The 20,567-nt window shown below is 38.9% G+C and overlaps 1 protein-coding gene across 3 annotated transcripts in view; it reads right to left on the bottom strand.

Moving 5' to 3' along the window:
• The window catches only part of C2CD3 (C2 domain containing 3 centriole elongation regulator), a 132,156-nt gene that overhangs the window by 79,548 nt on the left and 32,041 nt on the right, over positions 1–20,567 (bottom strand). Inside the window, exons 1-8 of one of the 3 annotated variants that reach the window (XM_027774143.1) lie at positions 16,274–16,314; positions 16,028–16,203; positions 12,224–12,378; positions 11,250–11,459; positions 10,674–10,786; positions 6,000–6,118; positions 3,065–3,187; positions 1,009–1,503 (exon numbers count right to left, since the gene is read on the bottom strand). In XM_027774143.1, the coding sequence (XP_027629944.1) occupies positions 1,009–1,503; positions 3,065–3,187; positions 6,000–6,118; positions 10,674–10,786; positions 11,250–11,459; positions 12,224–12,315 (1,152 nt within the window). In that variant the 5' untranslated portion in view covers positions 12,316–12,378; positions 16,028–16,203; positions 16,274–16,314. Of the gene's footprint in view, positions 1–1,008; positions 1,504–3,064; positions 3,188–5,999; positions 6,119–10,673; positions 10,787–11,249; positions 11,460–12,223; positions 12,379–16,027; positions 16,204–16,273; positions 16,315–20,320; positions 20,444–20,567 lie in introns of those variants that run through there. The other 2 variants (XM_027774145.1, XM_006140981.3) reach the window with 2 other exon arrangements.

A 20,567-nucleotide genomic window follows, 5' to 3' on the forward strand; every position in this document is an offset into this window, starting at 1 on the left:
TGGCCAAAAGGAACGTCCTCCTGATCCAATTTAAAAAAAAAAAAAAAAAAAAAAAAGCTGTTAAGGGGCCAGCAGGTGATGGGGTGGTTAAGGGCACTGGACTCCCACATGGTCAACTGCAGTCCAAGTCCCAGACCTGGTGGCTTGCTTTCTCACCGCCCGCCCCCTCCCCTGTACCTTTCTGGTCAAATTTAAATCAATCAACTAGTCAATCAATCAATCAATTAATCAAATTAAAATAATTCTTTATAAAAAAAGAATAGCTATTGAATCAGGAAGAATATAAGAGAGTGGAATTACATAAACTAAAAAAGAAGACAATTTAAGCAATAGCACCAAAGTTCATAGAGAAATCATGTAAGATGAGACTAAAGTAGGTGAAGGGAAAAAAGAATGAAGAGACATATATAAGGAACATAATAAAGAACAAGAGATTGGTAATAGAGAAAAGATGAGGAAATTTAACTAATCAAAGTCTAGGAGGAAGGGTCAGCAGGTGGCATAGTGGTTAAAGCGTTGGGACTTCCACACGTCTGACCACGGTTTGCTTCCAGACCCTACAGCTTGAAAATAATGCCATGTATGTGCCCAAAAATCCTGAGAGAAGGGATTGCAGTGTGGCCGTCACCACTGGGGGATGATTTCTTACTTTCCCACTTTCTGTCTGTCTCTGGCAACTGCATGTGCCCTATGCAAAAACATAAAAAAAAAAAAAAATCATACAAGGAGCAGAAAAACACAGAATCCAAAACTCAGGCAACAGAAATAATTGAGAAAACCATGCAAACTGAGATAGGACAAAATGTTTACATAAAAATGCAAAATGTTTTAAAATGCTAGCAATGTCCGTTCTTTTTCCCATCCAACACTGAGATTAGATCTGAACATTAGATAATTATAAAGGTCCCTTCCAGTCTAAACATTTTAGATTTCTTTTAAAATGGGGTTATCATTTAGGAAACATTTGTCTTTATACACTCCCAATGGTTATAAAGTATATGAAGTTACCTGGGAAAAGTTAAAGACTGGTTGTGTTGTGCCCCATGAGATGACAGATCTGGTGACTTCCTTCGTGCTAAAAAATTTGCAATTTAAATAAACGTTGCATGACGGTTGTTTCTCAGATCCTCCAGTATTGAAATCTTTCCCATCTGGCACCATCAATAGCATATGCAATAGCAAAGCACTCTCACTTGTTGACCCATTTGTCTGATTTTCTGAATTGTACGAGGCTGGCATAGCCATGGAGGTAGAAGGATCTGGGGTTTTAGGGCTCGGTGACTTTGGGTCAGGGAGCACCAGCTTCCGTGCTGTCCTTGTAGTTTCCTCAGGGATTTGACTTAGGTTCTGGGGATTTCTGGTGCAGGGGATATCCTGGCTGGGTTCTGGCAGTATCTTATCTGGACTTGTAGGAGCACAGAGTGGGGTATGCTCGGTGCTGCTTCTTAACTTAGTATTGACGCCAGTGAAATCTTTATTTTCTATAACAAGCTCCACGGTTACCTGTAAAACATAAAAGGGGAAGAGTCAATAAGAACATCCACTAGAATTGGAATCAGAATTTTGATGCTGGAAGAAATACTGGGTTATTAGGAAATGAATTAATTCATACCCAAACATATTAGTAAGAACATTAATAGACTCCATACTCATTTTTTTAGAATTATTTTATTATTATTATTTAACTTGCTGTAGACATCAGAGCGAGACAGAGGGAGAGAGAGGGAACATGAGGAAGTAAGCCACCAGGTCCAGGGCTTGAACCATGGTCAACCAGGTGGGAGTCCAGTGTCCTAACCACCATGTCACCTGCTGGCCCTGACTGCGTATAAATTAATTTGTCACACTATAAAAGGTAATAGTATATTATGAATAATACTATAACATGGTGAATACTAATACAGTAATAATATAGTATTAGATTATCAATAATATGAGGGGATTTCAAAAAGTTTGTAAACAGATGGAATTAAAGTACAAGTTTATTCTGATGCAAAAGTTTTCAAAATCCATGGATTGTTTTCTTCATAATGTACATTTTCTATGAAATTTTTGAAGACTCCTCCCCATATGAAATTAACCTAGAACATCATACTGTATCAGAAAATAAAGGAGGAAACTAGCTGGTGGCATAACCAGTTATATCACTGGACTCCTACGTAGTTGACTATGGTTCAAGTCTCAAACCCAGTGGCTTAAAAGTCATGCTGGCACATGTGCTTGCGTGTCCAAAATCCCAAGAGGAAAATGGAGGAGAAGGAATTGCAGTGTGGCCATCCCACTTGGGGGCATGATTTCTTGCTTTCTGTCACTCTGTCTCTGTCTCTCCAGTAAGCATATGTGACCTATACAAAAAAATCTCTTTAAAAAAACAAAAGAACAGAAATGCTCAGAAAAGGATGGAGATATGTTTAAAGGACACAGAATCGAGTTGTCCTATCAGTTAAATCTAGGACAACTTGAACACCAAAATGAGTAACAGTAACAGATTATAATTTATTGTATAATATAAGACTTCACAAGTCTATACTGAGACTGACTATTGGGTCATTGGAAAAGTCATGACACATTTTTGCATAGAAAAATACATCATGACTTTTTCTGACAATCCAATAGATAAGGAAGAAGAAACATTTCCACTGCCCTATTTCTTTCTCTCTCTCTCTCTCTCTTTTTTTTTAAATAGGTTTTTGCCGTAGGGTGTATGCACTTGCTGTAGTGAGACAGAGACAGATAGAAAGAGCAAGTGAGAAATCACTCTCCAGGTTGGATGGCCATGTTGCAATCCCTTCTCCTCCATTCTCCCCTTGAGATTTTGGACATGCATGTAGATATACTTGGCATGATTTTCAGGCTGTTGGATCCAGGACTTGAACTGTAGCCACGCAAGTGAGAGTCCAGTACCTTAACCACTACACCACCTGCTGGTTCCTGCTGCCCTATTTTAACACAAGTTCCACAAGAACAAAGATCTTGCTTTTCTTGTTTACTGATACATTCTCAGTGACAGTCAACAATATGTGCTCAGTAACTATTTCTGACTTTTGATAGTATACCTACCCACCTTGAGGGGGCCAAGTGAAGTCTGACCATTTCCCTGTTGCACTGGAAGTTGGTCAGTGAAAGAAAGCAGCTCTGATTGAAGGACAGCTCGCAAAGGAAGTGATGCAGATCCAATGATTTCTGGCTGAGGAAGGAAGGAAGGAAAATATTTAAGTTAAAGAGAAATGACAGGGGATTTTAATTGAAATGACAAACATAAAATGGCTTATAAAAGGATCTGTGTTTTATGAAGTAAAAAGTTGAATTATTTGACTGAGAGGGAAAGTGAAAAATCACCCCCACCCAGTGGGGATGGCCATGCCAACATATCTCTTCTCCTCCATTCTCCTCCCAGGATTTTGGGCATGCATGCACTTGTGTCCAGCATGATTTTGAAGCCACTGGTTCAGGACTCAAACTGCAGTCAGCCATGTGGGAATCCTGTGACATAGCCACTATGCCCTCTGCTGGCTTCCAAAAGTAGTTTATTTTTTTAAAACAGGGTCTCACTGTGTCAAGATCCTCCTGCTCCAACCTCCCAGCTGGGACTACAAGCATGTGCCATCACGCCCTGCTCTTTATCAGACAGGCTCTCACTATGCTGCCCAGGCCATTCTAGAGCTCTCAGTCCTCCTGCCTCAGTCTCCTGAATAGCTGGGATTCTGAGCACACACCATTGTTTCTGACCATTTTGGTTCATTTGTGAACTGAACCTGGGCCTCCCATGTGGTCTCAGCCTGTGGAGCACAGCAGCTTAGCAGTGTGAGCCAATGCAGCTGGATTGTAGTAATATGTACGACACTTGTTGCAATGTTTGATAAAAGTAGGGTAATTAGGGATGGCTAGGTGGCACAGCAGGCATGTGCTGTTCAAGTAATCCTGAATCCATACTGAAGACTGTGAGTTCAGTTCCGAGGTCAACTTGTGCACACTAGGTGTGTGCCCCCATGGTTCTGCCTAGCTAGGAATGTTGGGGAAGGGGACTGTGGCATGAGACCCTGCTAAGGTGTTTGTCTCTGTCTCTCATATGAAAAAAAAAAAAAGGGTATTATTGAACTATATACACAATAAACCTTAAAATAGTTACAAAATTATGTGGAAAAAATCAGGTTTTTTGAAGAAAAATGAATAAATGCCTACAAGACAATGTTCAGTTAAAATAGAACAGGGCCCAGCAGATGGCATAGCCATTATATCACTGGACTCCCACATGGCCAACCGTGGTTTGAATCTCGGACCCAGTGGCTTGAAATTCATGCCAGGTATGTGTGCATGTGTGCCCAAGATTCTGGGAGGAAAATGGAGGCAAAAGGATTGCATTGTGGCCATCCCCCGGGTGATTTCTCACTACCCAAAGGGTACATTCCTTAAGGCAAAAATCTCTCAAAAAGAAAAGAAAAAAAGAAAAAAGCAGGATAAAAACTACATATGAGGACCAGAAGATGGTGTAATAATTACATTGCTGGACTCCCAAATGGCCAACCATGGTTTGAGTCCTGGACCCGGAGGCTTGAAAAATCACACTGGGTGCATGTGCATGCATGCCCAAAATCCCAAGAGGAGAATGGAGAAGGGACTGTGATGTGACCATCCCCTGTGGGGGGTGATTTCTCGCTTTCTGTCTTTCTTTTTCTCTCTGGTGAGCTCACGTGTCCTATAGCAAAAATCTCTCTCTAAAAAATGAAAACAAAAGCTGCATATGAAATTATAGAACATTATATTCATTGAAAAAAGACAAAAGAAGTGCACATACATATCAGTAATAGTTACTAGTAATGGGCCTATAGATTTTAAAAAAATAATTTTCAAGTCTTCTACAAAGACATGTGTAGTTCTTTTATAATTAGCAAAAAAACTATAATCAGGTATGAGGAAATAATTCAATGTAAATATAAATTTTATAAAATTTTAATAAAAGTTGCCTTGATTTTTTTAAAGTTGTGGAATGATGTAAATTTTAGCCCTCCCTGTTTTGCTATAGTTTCCAAAAGAACTGGTACTATTTTGTATTATTTATATCCTCTAAAAAAACCCAAAAAAGCAAAACCCCAAAATGCTTTCCTCATGCTACCCATACAAAAGAGATTAAAAAATGATTAAGGTTACTCTTTTACTGAAGGAAAGAAAAACTGCTCATGTTAGAGTTTATTAATTTATTTTGTGTCAGGCACAAGTGGGCTATTTTTTTAAAAGAATTATTTAAATAATTTTATTTATTATTATTATTTTAATTTTCTATAGGGTATGTGTGCTCATTAGAGAGAGAGAGACAGAGAGAGAATGGGAGAGCGTGAAAGCAGAATACCAGGTCTGGGAATTGAACTGTCGTCAGCCATGTGGGAGTCCAGCACCTTAACCACCATCGTTTGCTGGCCCCCACAAGTGGATTTTAAAACTTCAAATTAGTTTATAAAAACTGCTACCTGATATTGTATTATTCTGGAAATGAGCTGTGTATATTGTGTTCTACCTGTAAACAGAAAGTAGAATAGTAAAGTAAAGCTAACATCCTATATTAATACAGTCTCCTCTCAATAGTAGGGAGCACAGTTAAGAATTTAGGCTCTCTCTGGAGCTGGCAGGTAGCATGCTGGTTAAAGGCACTGCAGGACCAGCAGTTGGCACAATGCTCCCAGGTAGTCGACTGTGGTTCGGGTCCCGGACTTGGTGGCTTAAACTCATGCCAGGCACATGTGTGTGCGTGCCCACGATCTCAAGAGGAGAATGTAGGAGAAGGGATTATGGCATGGCCATCCCCCCTGGGGGATGATGTCTCGCTTTCTGTCTCTGTCTCCCTCTGTCTTTCTGGCGAGCGCATGTGCCCTATAGCAAAAACCTTTTCATAAAAAGTAATAGTGTTACTTGAGCCTGAAAAAAATTTCCAGTTTAGGTAGGAATATAATTTTTAAGTATGCTCCGAATCCTTGATGTGAATGGTCAAAATCACCTGAAGTTACCTTCTTCTGCGGTGTTTTCTTTGCATAAATTTGGAAAGTGAGGGAGGAATTCCACCAGTGCTCTATCATTGGACCACCAAACTGTACCGGAAACACAAATCGCTGCTGGAATTTCACCACTGTAAGGAGAACCAGATACATATGTACAGGTCAAATCTCTAGGTAGAGACATTGAACCACACCTTCACATCATCCATCTCCCGTACAAATATAAGTAAAATCTCTTTCAGGAATTTTCAGTGCGATTTTGCAGAAAGTGTTAGGGACGTAAGATTGGAGGAGCAGAGACAAAGTAAGAACCTTTGGTATAAAGGCAGAAGGTAAATAGTGCCATATCACTCTCCTTTGCAATGAGAAATAAGCGCCAAACATATTAGCAAAAGATGTGTAAAGTATGTCTATATGTATACTTCACTAGGTTTAAGACTATGACCTTTTTTTAAAAAAAAAACTATTTATTATTTATTTATTCATTCATTGATTTTTTAATTTGACCAGAGAGAGACAGAGGGTGGGAGTGAGAGGGAGGAAGTGAGAAAGCAAGCCACCAGGTCGAGGACTTGAACCCCAGTTGGCCATGTGGGAGTGTCCAGCACCTTGACCACCACGCCACCCGCTGGTCGGAGAATATGACCTTTTTTAAAAGAGATTTTTGCTATAGGGTATGTGTGCTCACTGGAGAGACAGAAAGTGAGAAATCACCCCCGGGGGGATGGCCACATTGCAGTCCCTTCTCCTCCATTCTCCTCTCGGGATTTTGGGTATGCACACACATATGCTCAATGTGAGTTTAAGCTGCTGGGTTCAAGACTCGAACCTCGGTTGACTAAATGGGAGTCCAGCAATGTAAGCAGTACGCCATCTGCTGGTCCTGAGAATATGACTTTTTTTGTTAAAGAGATATTTTTGGTATAGGGCATGTGTTCTTGTTGAGGAGACACAGACAGAAGGCAAGAAATCACTCCCCAGAGGGGGATGGCCATGCTGCAGTCCCTTCTCCTCCATTTTCCTCTTGAGATCTGAGGCATGCATGCACATGTGCCCAGTGTGAGCTTCAAGCCTCTGGGTCTGGGACTTGAACTGCAGTCAAGCACATGGGAGTCCAGGGCATTAGCCACTATGCTACCTGCTGGCCCCCAAAATCTGACTGTTTTTAAAAGACAAGTTGGTGGGTAGCAAATAACAAAAGAAAGGGGGTGGCTACAGGTAGAACAATTAGGAAATAATCAGCAAAAGTGAATCAGAATCAATAATAGGCCTAGCCTGAGTGCCACATACTGGGAAGGAAGATACTGCTGCCTGCAGGCTGAGTGAGCCATACCAGGGGCCCAGTTAATGCTAGGCCCACCCTAAAAGTTGGGTGCAGTGGTACATCCTGTGGTCCTAGCTTGTTGGAAGACTGAGGCAAGAGGATTGTAATAGGAGTGTCTTAAAAAAAAAAAAATCCCAACAAACTAAAGTAGCAGAAATGTTATCTTCTGGCTGAAGAACTGGGTATTCTTACTGCCACACTCAGACAAGGTACCAGATACTAATGTTAGTTAACAGTGTAAGGCCTAATAGTTTGTCTCTTGGATGGAAAGAAAGGGGTTTGTACTGTAATAACATGTGTAAATGAGATAAAGTAAGTTGACATTTGAACTTGAGCTCATTGCTATACGGGCTTTCACTGGTAAATAAAAGAATATGAGATAGAATCAAAGGACACGAGTTCAAGCTCCAGTTCTATTACTAGTGATCACCTCAACAACAATTTGCCTGTTCACTTACTTCTAAGGCCCTTAAAATGGATCTGAAGAAACCTCAAAAAAGGCCCAGTAATAAAGAGAATGTAATCTATCTGGCATGCATTTAAACTGTCCATTTTGACTCACTGATTTCTCTATATTCATCTCTGGCCACCTTAACCTTTGACTCTGTATTTTTCTTTTTTGGTTTTTAAGAGAGATTTTTTTTTTTTTTTTGCTATAGGTTGCATGTGCTTGCCAGAGGGAGACAGAGAGAGACAGAAAGCAAGAAATTACTCCCCAGGAGGGATGGTCATGCCATGATCCCTTCTCCTCCATTTTATTCTTGGGATTTTGGGCATGCATGCATATGCATCTGGCTTAAGTTTCAAGCCACCAGGTCCAGGACTCAAACCACAGTGGACTATGTAGGAGTTCGGCAATGAAATCATTACGCCAACTGCTGGTCCTGACTCTGTATTTTTCTCTTGGTACTCTAGGACAGAATCTTGGTCTTGATACTTGGATCCACACATGGAAAACAAAAAAGTCTAGGCCTAGGAAGTCCATATCCATTAGCAGATCAGCTTATTTGCTTTCTCTACTAGAGGAAGGGTAGTAAGGCAACTCCTATACCTCACTGATGTGCTTGGAGGATCAACTGAAGTGACAGTTAAAGAAGCATGTTGAAGGGACCAGCAGTTAGCGTAATGGCTATGTTGCTGGACTCCCACATAGTTGACCGTGGTTTGCGTCTCGGACCCGGTGGCTTAAACTCATGCCGGGCGTGTGTGTGTGCCCGCCCAAGATCCTGAGAGGAGAATGGAGGAGAAGGGATTGCGGTGTGGTCATCCCCCCTGGGGGTGATTTCTCACTTTTTATCTCTCTGTCTTTCTCTGTCTGTCTGGCGAGCGCACGTGCCCTATAGCAAAAAAAAAAAAAAAAAAAAAAAACCTCTAAAAAAAAAAAGAAGCATGTTGAACACAGTAAAATTGTTTATGATAAACAGAATTCTATTTCAATCTGTGCTGCTTAGGTTTCTCCCTATCAACTCAGTTCATTTTGCATGATTACTGTATTTTCCATGGTAACTGAAAACTCAATTCCAACTGGCATGAGTTTCAATTAATAGTCTATGGACAAATTGAGGACTGTTGCATTTCAATGTTATTTTTGGGGAAACTAAGTCTCAGAGAGGTTTTAAGAAATTCATCAAATTTCATGTGATTGAAGGAAAAAACCCAAGAAAATAATTCTTTTTTTTTTGCATATGTGATTGATAAAAAAACAGTTAAACCACATTAATCTCTTCAAACATAATTCTTATGTCAGCCAAAAGGATCATTTGTACATTGCAAATGTTCTGAATAAACCCTAGAGCATCTTCTGCTGCTATTGATAATTAAAGCAGCCAGCCAGGAAGTAAATAAGGAAAATTTTAAATACACTGAAGGTGACCAAGAAGAGTGAAACAATGTAAAAGAGTATATCATGTTATTGAGTTGTCAGAAAGTCATGATTCATTTTTGCACAGAAAAAGATGACTTTTCCAATAACCCAATATTTTAGGTGCTGTTTTAAAAACAAAAAACAAAAAAAACAAAGCAGGTTCACACCATTCACGACTCTCATGCCTCAGCCTCCTGAGTAGCTGGGACTTCAGGTGGGCATCATGGTACCCAGTTTTGAAGGTGGGCTAGGAATCACACCTGTGTATGCTATTGCTGGTTGGCCTTTTAGTGTCGTTCTTCAGTTTGTATGTTAAGTAATTACTTTTAATACAGTTTTTTTTTTTTTTTTTTTTTTTTTTTGCTATATCATGCATGCACTTGCTGGACAGAGAATGACAGACAGAGAAAGTAAAAATTCATCCCCTGTGGGGGATGGTCATGCACTCCTTTCTCCTCCATTCTCCTCTTGGGGTACTGAGCACACGCGCATGCATTTCACTTCACATTTACTAGGATGGTTAGAGTAAGAAATAATGCAAACTAACAAAGTGTTGATGAGGATGTGGGGATATTAGAATCCTCATATACTGCTGGTAGGCGTATAAGAAAAGATAGTCACAGTTGAAAATATTCTGGCAGCTCTTAAGAAAGTTACAAACATAGAGTTATGATATGACTCAGCAATTCTACAGTTACAGATATATATTCAAAGGAAATGAAAACATATATCCATACAAAGCCACATATATGAATGTTCACAGCAGAAACATACAAAATCATCAGAAGTGGAAACCCCAAATGTCCATCAACTGATGAACGGATAAACGAAATGTGATATATCTATACAATAGAATATTATTTATTAAGTCATAAAAACAAAAGTACTGATAAATATAGATAAAACTTGAAAATACTATGTTAAGTCAAAGAAGCTAGTCACAAAAATAACATGCTGCATGATTCCATTTATATGAGATATCTAGAATGGCCAAATCAAGAAATAGAAAGTAGATTAGTTATTTCTTATGGAGGCAGGGAGGAAAATGGGGAGTAAATGTTAATAACTATGGAATTTATTTTGTGGGGATGAAAAAGTTTTAAAATTACATTGTGAAGGTTTCATTACCCTGTGAAAACACTAAAAAACAGTAAATGTGTATTTCAAAATGGGTGAATTATATGGTTTATGAATTATAACTTGATAAAGCTGTCCTAAAGAAAGAAAAATGGCAATAACCAAAAGACTACAATCTACGTGTCAGAAGTTTTGAGTCAGAGTCTTCGTTATGTTACTGCCCTGGTGAATCAAGATGGTCATAGTATCATTGGGCTAGTTTCCTCATTTATAAAATAAAAATGAAAATTCGAATAGATTCATTTAAAAAGTCCTTCTTGCTCTAAGATTCTATAATACTACAAAAGTTAGGTAAGTAAACTTTTCAAAAAAGCAATAAGTCAAAAATGTCTAAAGAGCAGAAAACCAGCCTGTCTCTTACTTCCATCTGTAATTTTACTGGAGGCGAGTCGAACAACCTCAGTGATCAAAGCTGTCTTTCCCAATCCACTTTTGGAGAAGCCCACAGGAAAGTGATATTCCACAAAGAAAGTGCTAAAAATGAAAACAACAAAAAAAGTCATTAAAAAACAAACCAAATGGATACTAAATAGAAAACCACTTTCTGTCTGATAAACCCTGTATTTCTTAGAAGTGCTCTTCTCGAGCCTTTTACCATCCTGTCAGGCAAAATTAAAGGCTCCTTTCCTTGTGCTCCCACTGCACTTTCCATATAAAACACCCATTTTGGCTCCTTAAAGCCCTATGCTAAACAGCCACTTACTGTTTCCCTCTCCTACAGACTGTAAACTCTGTGTGAACAGAGTCTGTACTTAATTTTCTCTAGTCCACACTTACCTAATATAGTTCTGGGGACCTACTGGGGAATTCATCTTTGTTGACTAAATGATGCATGTGAAAACATGTTACCAATCATAAAGTACTATAAAATTCTTGATTATTATCAGATACACTTTCTAATAATGCCAAATTTATTTTTTCTATGTTAGACACATACCGCTTTTTTGCTGTTGTCAGCTTAGGTGGTCTCCCAGCACAGGTTTTTTTGCCAGGGGTCATCTGAGGACTATCTGGAGGAACTTGCATTGTTTCGATGATAATTCTGACCGAATGGGTTCTACCCAGAAGGGCAAGTCTGTCTACACTTAATGCCACAACATGGGTATCTTTTGGAGTTGTTGTGAGCATGGGTTGTTCAACCACGTTTCTGAAAGGCGTTCATACAGAAAAGAGAGGTAGATGATTAGAGGCCCAGCATAAAATAATCTAGTTATAACAGCAAGTGTAAGACAGAGGTACGGTAGCAAATGTATTTTTTTAAAAAAGGAATTATTTAGTTATTTAATTCCATTTGTTATTATTATTTTTTAATTTGACCTGAGAGAAACAGAGAGAAAGGGAAAGCGAGAAAACAAGCCGCCAGGTCTGGTCATGTAGGAATCCAGTGCCTTTAACCTCCACACTACCTACCAGCTCCGGCAGTAAGTATCTTAATTCACAAGTTATCAAGGATCAGAAATGGCTTTAATTATCATAAGTCTGGTCCTAATTTACAGTGATTAAAAAAGATTAAAATGCAAAAACATTCTTGTAATCCTAAGGCTTTTCTCCATACGGGTGTAGAAATGGATTTATAGGGACACAGATCCTAATATTTTAGTTACCCACTATCCAAATATAACTACCACTGCCACTTTTGTGTATTCCTCTGCATTTGCTCTCCTTACACATACTTTCTCATAGGTATGATCGCAGTACATATGCAACCTGGAATTCTGCTTTCTCCCTTAACTATTTTAATTGTACCCATATTTCTGTGGTATTGAAGTTTTAAGGCATGTAATGGTTACTGAGTTGTTGTAACTTAACCATTTCAAGAGTGTTACACAAACACAATTCACATGAGGAGATCTTGTGAAAATAATCTTCCTTTGCTTTTACCTGTAAACAAGCATTTACAGAGAGGCTCACCCATTTTTCCTGCCAATCACCTTCTTCTTCAGCTTACGATCACTTGACTCCAGAACTTTAGAAGACCTGGCAAGAGTTTCTGACTGGTTCATTCTTTTAGAAGGGGTAATATCATCATCTTCACTGAGAAAATCACTGACGCTGGCATCAGATTTCTGAGGGCGAGGAAACCAAAGGAAAGAGATGAAAAGAAATGCTTTGGGGAGAGCAGGAATATATGTATTTCTCTAAACATAAGGAAGCTCTCTGCACATACATCATTTTCTCAAAGAGATTACTGACTGATACCAGGGAGAGAATCCCATATTCCTCCCAATTATACAAAAATAATGTGAAGTCCACACAGGTAACCTACAAATTCAGTTTGAAGCAAAGAAATGAAAGTAGATTCTTCTTTTGAATTCTCAATAATAATAACCACTGTTTATTGATTGCCTACTATGCGTATGGCCTAATGCTAAATGCTTGCTGCATGTATACTTCTAATATTTACCATATTTCTACAAGGTGCCTGTATCTGAATTACTGTAAATGAGAAAGCCAAAACTGAGAGAAGTTAGGCAGCTTGTTTATAATCCATAGCTGTAAGTAGTAAAGTCAGCTTTGGACCTCCATAGCTTTCAAAGCTTGTATTTCTCCTACAGTTTCATGTCAAGTAACTGGTACAATGTCACCTAATTACTTGAAGTGAAGATTCGTTTTTTCCCCACCATTCCATACTACAAATGATTTGTCTGGTTTTTGGTCTTGCTATGATGACTGTGTTCCACATTTCAAAAATATCCTTAATGGGAGAACCATTGTAAGCCCTATATAATTCACTTTTATTTTAAGAAAAGGCAGTTATTACAATAGACCTCTTATGTCACAAAAACACAAAATAAAATAAGAAGATAGCATTATAGTTATTGGGCTCCAATGGAAAAATCAAAAGGCCATAAAGCTTGCTGATTTAAATTTCAGGAAATCAATCCAAAGTCACTTTAAGTCGGCCATCTCTAATTTCCTTTTTTCTCTTAATTGGTGATGAGTAGATTCTTAAAAAATTAAGTTTACTAGATGGATAAGGGGATTTTAACATACAAAGTAGTATCAGTACCTGAAAAAATATGGAGCTACGAGAAGAAGTAGAAAGTCTGAGGAAAGGAATTAGACTCCAGTACAGCTGGAGTACCCAGTGAAAGTAGGAGATGAAGTAAATAAGATGATAAAAACAAGGGTCAGACTCGAATGCCATGTTTAAGACGTATGACACAGTGTGGTCTAGTATTAGAATTATAGGGTTTTTTTTTGCTACATAGAGTAAGAATTCCAGTTCTGCCATTTCATTACTTGTACTTAATCTAAGATTTTGTTTCAGGTGTAAAATAGTGGTAATCCTACCTAGGAGGCTAGTATAAAAATTAAATGAAAAAAAAAAAAAGAATTAATATTTGGTACAGTATTCAGTAAATAACAAATAACATGAATGTCCCTGACACACAGAAAATGAGAAAAAATAAATGTGTGATAAATAAACGCTTCCTCTTTATCCTATTGGTAACAAACTATTACTGATGATTGTTAAGGTAGGAAGCAGAGAAATCCTAATAATTCATAAAGTCTTTCCAACCCATTGCTACCACTCTCACTCAGGCTCTCTCTCTTTCACACCTCTAATAATCCAGTGTCTTCCTGTCTGCGTCTGGTTATTCTCCTCTCAATGTGCCTGATACATGGTTGCCAGATTAAGATTTATAAAACATGGGACCAGCAGATGGTGTTATGGTTATGTCATTAGACTCCCATGTCAAGTCCCAGACCTGGTGGGTTAAAACTCACACCAGGTGTGTGTGCATGTGTGTCTAAGATCTCGAGATGAGAATGGAGGAGAAGGTATTGCAGTGTGGCCAATCTCCCTAGGGGATGACTTCGCACTTTCTGTCTCTCTGGCAAGTGCACATGCCCTATAACAAAAACAACAACAACAACAAAAAGAATAAATAGGGACCAGCAGATGGCATTATGGCTACATCACTGGACTCCCATGTAGTCAACCACGGTTCACATCCTGGACCCGGTGGTTTAAATCATGCCGGGAGCATGTGAGTGCGTGCCCAAGATCCCAAGAGGAAAATGGAGGAGAAGGGATTACGGCGTGGCCATCCTCCCGGGGGGTGGTGATGATTTCTCGCTTTCTGTCTCTCTCTCTTTCTGGCGAGTGCATGCACCATATAGCAAAAATCTCTCCAAAATAAGTAAATAAATAAATAGCCTCTCTCTAAAAAAGAAATAAAAAAGACCCCTAAAACATTATTTTAGTATGTCATTTTCACCTCAGGTGACATTCAAAACCTTTCATAGACTTGCTACAATGTGCTATTCTGCCTTATCAAGTTATTTTCTATATGAATTTTTTATACTTTATTAATTGCCAGAGGGTGTGTGTGCTCACCAGAAAGAGAGCGAGAAAGAACCACAATCTTCTTTCCTCCATTTCCCCTCCATCCTGTTAGGATTTTGGGCATGCATGCACACACATACACCTGGCATGTTCTTTAGGCCATTGGGGCCAGGATTTGAACTGTGGTTGGCCATGTGGGACCTGTTTCCATCTGCACAGCAATTAATTAATGTACTACTGCGCTGGCCCTCCACATGAATTCTTTTTTTTATAGGAGGCTTTTGCCATAGGGTATATGCACTCGTGGGAGAGAGACAGACAGTGAGAGGGAAAGTGAGAAATCCCATCTATAGGAGGGATGGCCACACTGCAATCTCTTCTCCTCCATTCTCCTCCTGGGATCTTGGGCACACACACACACATGTACTCAATGTGGTTTTAAGTCACTGGGTCTGGGACTTGAACTGTGGTCAGTCATGTGGAAGTCAAGTGATGTAACCACTATGCCATCTGCTGGTCTCCATTTGAATTCTTATCCACTCAAATTGGATCCCTTGTCGTGGTTTTCTACATAGGTCATTCTTTCTATGCCCATTTCATATCCTTTCTCTGTATCTTAGAATACTACTCCCTTCTAGTCTCAGTTAAAACCTTCAATTCCTCATTCTGCTCACTCTTGACAATCTCATGTGAAAGTTCTTCCGCTTCCTTTGATGTCTGATAGGACCTCACTGTCTTACCATGGAGTTGGCATAAACTAACTTGGATTTCAGTATCTTTTTCTGACCTGGAGTAAAGGGAAATCAGGAGTATGACTATTAATTTTCACACATATTAATGAGTATATGTAGAACAGGAACTGGGTTTAACTATGCACACACTCTAGACGATGTTAAACCAAAGAAAATAGACTATATGGTTTGATACCAGAAGGAACTCTGAAAACAACCTGAAAAGAGAATAATAGCCTGTTTTAAGAGTCAGAAATATTTGTCACCTGTGAGTAGAGGTGTTTCTGGAATATTTTCAATATTCCAGCCAAGGATGGTTCTGAGGGTGTGCCTATGTTAGCTCTTCTTTGAAGGAGATCTAAGAAGCCATATAATATAATAATAAGCAATATAGGCTTTGGACTCACGTAAACTTGAATTTAAATTCTGTTTCTAACACTTCTTGCTGTGCAACTTGAGCAAAATACTTAATCCTATTTTGCCTGTCTAATCATTTGTAAATAAATAATTTCCTCTTCAGGTTGTCATTATGATTAAACAAGGTAAGATATGTAAAATGGATAGCTATCTGTTTGGCATGTAGTATCATGTCTACTTATCCATTAATATTATACTAACACTTATTGATTATTAGTATTATTTAAGTACTCTCGTTGGCCAATTCCGAAAGCTTCAGATTTATTGACTTACAGGTGCCGTGTAAAATAAGTTCTCCAGGAGACTCTGGTCATACTGAGGGTCATTCAGCTCGCTGCTACAGTACACATCACTCCTAGGAGAAGGCGAATCTGGAGGAGAGCCTAGCCCATCCCAGTGATGACCGTCAGATAATTCAGCACTGGAGAGAGAAAAACAAAGCAGAATGACTTCAACGCAAGTTTCAAACTATTCTTTTTTTAGTAAAACTTCTAAATATGGAAATGTTAAAAGACTCACATTGAACAGAAGACTACAGAAATATTTTTCAATTACATTTCCCCTCCTCTGGGAAACCAGCAGCTAGTATTCAACAATATACTGCCGACACTGACACTAATTGTGACCTCATTCATTTTCAACATTTATTGGTCACCTGTTATGTGCTACGTCCTGGATGAAAGAGAAATGACTAAGTTAACATAACCTCTACTGTTGGAATCTTTATTGTCTGGTTGGGAGAAAAAAAGGTAAACAACTGTAATTCACTACGTTAAATGTAATATGGTGTTTTTGTGAAAAAATGGCTAAATAATCCATATATATGCCTGCTTCTATTTAGCAAAAATATGTGTATTTAGCATTAATTGTAAGATTAGTTCTATGTGGGATATAAAAATAAGAAAGACACTCTACTTGCAGATTATAAATAACTGGAAGATAAACATACACGTAACTATAAACTCAGAAATTTACATTTATATATATTTTAAATTAGCTTTTAAAAATTATTTAATTTTATTTATTACTATTATTATTTTTAAAAATTTGCTATAGGGCATGTGTGTTCACCAGAGAGACAGTGTGAGAGAAAGTAAGAAGAAAAGTGAGAAAGCAAGCCACTAGGTCTAGGACTCAAAGCATGGTCGGCCACGTGAGAGTCCAGGACTCAAACTGTGGCTGGCCACGTGAGAGTCAAGTACATTAACCACATCACCTGCTGGCCCCTTTGGTACTTCTTTTTTCTTTTTTTCTTTTTTTTTTTTTTCCCCTTTGGTACTTTTTTGATAGCAATCTTTACTTTCTACCTTTTCTTTCAGGTCACTGTATAAATTTTATATTTTCCCTCAAATGGTAATAAACTCCTTGAGGGCAAAATATGTATGTTTTGTTTTTGTATCTCCTAGAGTAAGTAGAAGTTAATGAACATCTGTGAAATGACCTAAATGAATCCTTAATGAACATCTGTTTTTAATAATAAAAATAATTACTTGTTTAATACTGTGTGCCAGACACTGCCCTACTTATTTCATTTAATATTTCTCTGTTTCACTACCCTCTTCATTTTTCTTTTTAGGCTTTTGCCATAGGACACATATCCTCTCACATTTAACTCAGCACATGTGCTTGTCAGAGAGAGACAGTGAGAGGGGAAGCGAGAAATCACCTCCCGGGGAGATGGCCATACCCCCAACCTCTTCTCCTCCTGGGATTCTGGGCATACATGCACAAGTGTCCGGTGTGATTTTCAAGCTGCCAGATCCGGGACTCGAACTGTGGTTGGCAATGTGGAAGTCCTTAGCCACTATGCCACCTGCTGTCCTCATCCCCTTAATTTTTCAAGAAAATAGTACATAATCTATTTATCTTTTCTTAACCAATTTTCATTTCTAGCTTTAAATTCAGATACTGCCCTGACAGATACGATGAATTTCTAATTCCTGGGTCTTTCTGGGCTTATGCAATCAAACTGTTGGTCCTCTAACCACACAGGTACAACTTCCTCTATTTTGCTAGGTCAGTTACCATTGTCCATCTGCTTCTAGTTTCCAAAATTTAATTGATATCTTTCATCTGTTGTTATTGTCCCTTTTGGTTCTTGTGAATTTATGTTTTTCTATTCCTTTACATCATTTTACTGATTTTAAAAAGAGTGAGCATATGGGCCAGCAGATGGTATGGGGGTTAAGGTGGCTGGATCCCACATGGCTGAGTGCGTTGTTTGAGTCTGGGACCCAGTGGCTTGAAAAAAAACCCACAATGTGCATGAATGCATGGTGCTCAAAAAATCCTGAGAGAAAAATGGAAAAGGAACTGCAGTGTGGCCACCCCACTGGGACAGTGAGTACTTTCTCTTGCTCTGTCTCCAGTAGGTGGCGTGCCCTACAGCAAGAAGAGTGGGTATAAAAGTTGTGTCCTTTATTCTTACTTTCATTCCTTCATACTCTCCCTGGTGATCCTGTCCTTCTCAAGGTCTGTTACTGCAGTGTAGTTAAGAGATACCCAGTTTTTATCTGTAGGTAGCCCTCTCTCCTGAGTGTCAGCTTTATAAATCCATGTACCTACTACTAATAGATGACTACCCTGAACATTCCATAGGGAACTCAGGTTAAACAGACTTACGGGCTCGAACCTGACCTTACTATCTTCACTCTTGCCTTAAACCTGCTTAGGGGTTTCTATTTCAATCATTATGACCCACATAGTCACTAGAGAAAAAGCCCTGAGGATGATTTTTAACTCTTGGCTCTCTTTCCACAGCTAGTAAGTCATAAAATCCTATCAATCCTTTCAATCATTAATGTATTACTTCTCCACCAAAGGTTGGGAGGGACACTCCCGTGTGCTTTCCTATTTCTCTTAACCAGCTGATTTTCTATATTGCTGCCAGATGGATCATTCTACAGTTCTGCCCCCAATTTTTTTTTTCTTGAGAGATTTTTGCTATAGGGCGCGTGCGCTCGCCAGACAGAGAGAGACACAGAGACAGAAAGCGAGAAATCACCCCCCAGTGGGGATGGTCACGCCGCAATCCCTTCTCCTCCATTCTCCTCTTGGGATCTTGGGCACGCATGCACACGCGCCCAGCGTGAGTTTTAAGCCACCGGGTCCAGGACGCGAACCATGGTTGACTACGTGGGAGTCCAGCGACATAGCCATTACGCTAACTGCTGGTTCCCTGACCCAAATATTTTGATGTTTATCTAATTTCTATAAACTCATTAACATATTATTCAAAGTCTTTCAAAGTCTGGCTTCTGCTTACCTTTTCCATTATGCCTCTACCCACTCTACCTATCCCACCATGGGCACACCAAGTGATTATGTGGTCTTGTCACTTCCCTATCAGAAGTCTAAACGCTGACCAAATCAGGCCAGCTGGACTTTCTGAAACACATTCTCTCACATTTTCCCCAGCACATACTGCTTTTACTGGCTGTGTTCTACACCACCTTCCAACACAGGAATTTGGAGACTCTCTTATTCAAGAGATAATAGATGAGTATGAATTGAGGACACATATTAGTAATAATATTAATACAAGAGATCTTTAAAAAGTTCATGTAAAATGATTATGAAAAAACTATGCAATGATTTCAAAAAATTGTTTGTACCAAAATAAACTTTATTAGCCAAATATCTACTATGTGTAAAACACATCATTAGCTCCTTTAAATATATCATTTCTAATCCTCATAATCTGGCAAGATTAATTCCAGTTTCATGGATATTTCTAAAATTCAGAGTTATCTATTAAAGGCCACACAGCTAATAAGAGATTTTCAACTTGTGTCTGTTTAAACTTTTTATCACTTCACACTAGTATTGATTTTGGAGAAAGAGTTAGGAATAAGATCGGAGAGGTGGAATGGAGACCATTCCGTAAGTAGAGCCAAAAATAAAAGGTGAGAGTTGGCCCCGTAGCCTCATGGTTAATGCAGCCGAACCCCACTTGGCCAATGGCAGTTTGAATCCTAGCCCTGGAGGCATGAAAACATGCCGAGCATGTCAGTTGTGTATGCTCAAAATCCCAACGAGAATAAGAAATGAAAGAGAAGAGATTGTGGCATGTCCGTGCCCCACTGAGGGGTGCTTCCTCCTCCCCTCTCTCTCTCGAATGTGCACGTGACTCTGTTTTTTTTTTTAAAGGCTGAATTTTTATTTAGTAGGCAATGGGTAGTAGCTAAGAAACAAAGAAGCGGGACCTGCAGATGATATAATGGTTACATCACTGGACTCCCATGTAGTTCACAGCAGTTCAAGTCCCAAACCCAGCAGCTTAAAACTAATGCCAGGCACGTTTGCATGCGTGCCCAGAATCCAGAGAAGAGGCTGGAGAAAGGATTATGGTGTGGCCATCCCCCATGAGGGGTGATTTCTCGCTTTCTGTCTCTGTCTCTTCAGAAAGCGCATGAATCCTACAGTAGAAATCTCTCAAAAAGAAATAAGGAAGAACTTGATTAGTATAAGCAAGTATTGCTTGAAGAAAATAAATTTCTTAACAATGTGCACAATACACTACAGATGAAGAACTTTAAAGGAAGAAAGCTAGTTAGGAGCTCTTACCTTCCTAGTAGCAGCTGTATAGCTCTCGTATCAGTTCTTATGTCATGTTTCCAAGATGTATTCTCAGTTGAAGGGAGGAGGTGATCGTCAATGTAATCTTTATGTTGATTTCTAGATGAGGCTCTGATTATAAGGCGTGGAAAAATATATTCTCCATGAATGGTTAATTGATGGGAGAAATCTAAATCACAATGAACTAAACTAAGACCATGTGAGCTGTCCCAAATTAAAAAATTTAACATATTTT

The sequence above is a fragment of the Tupaia chinensis genome, unplaced genomic scaffold, assembly GCF_000334495.1.
Source record: "Tupaia chinensis unplaced genomic scaffold, TupChi_1.0 Scaffold000047_1, whole genome shotgun sequence".
NCBI classification, from domain to species: Eukaryota; Metazoa; Chordata; class Mammalia; order Scandentia; family Tupaiidae; genus Tupaia; species Tupaia belangeri.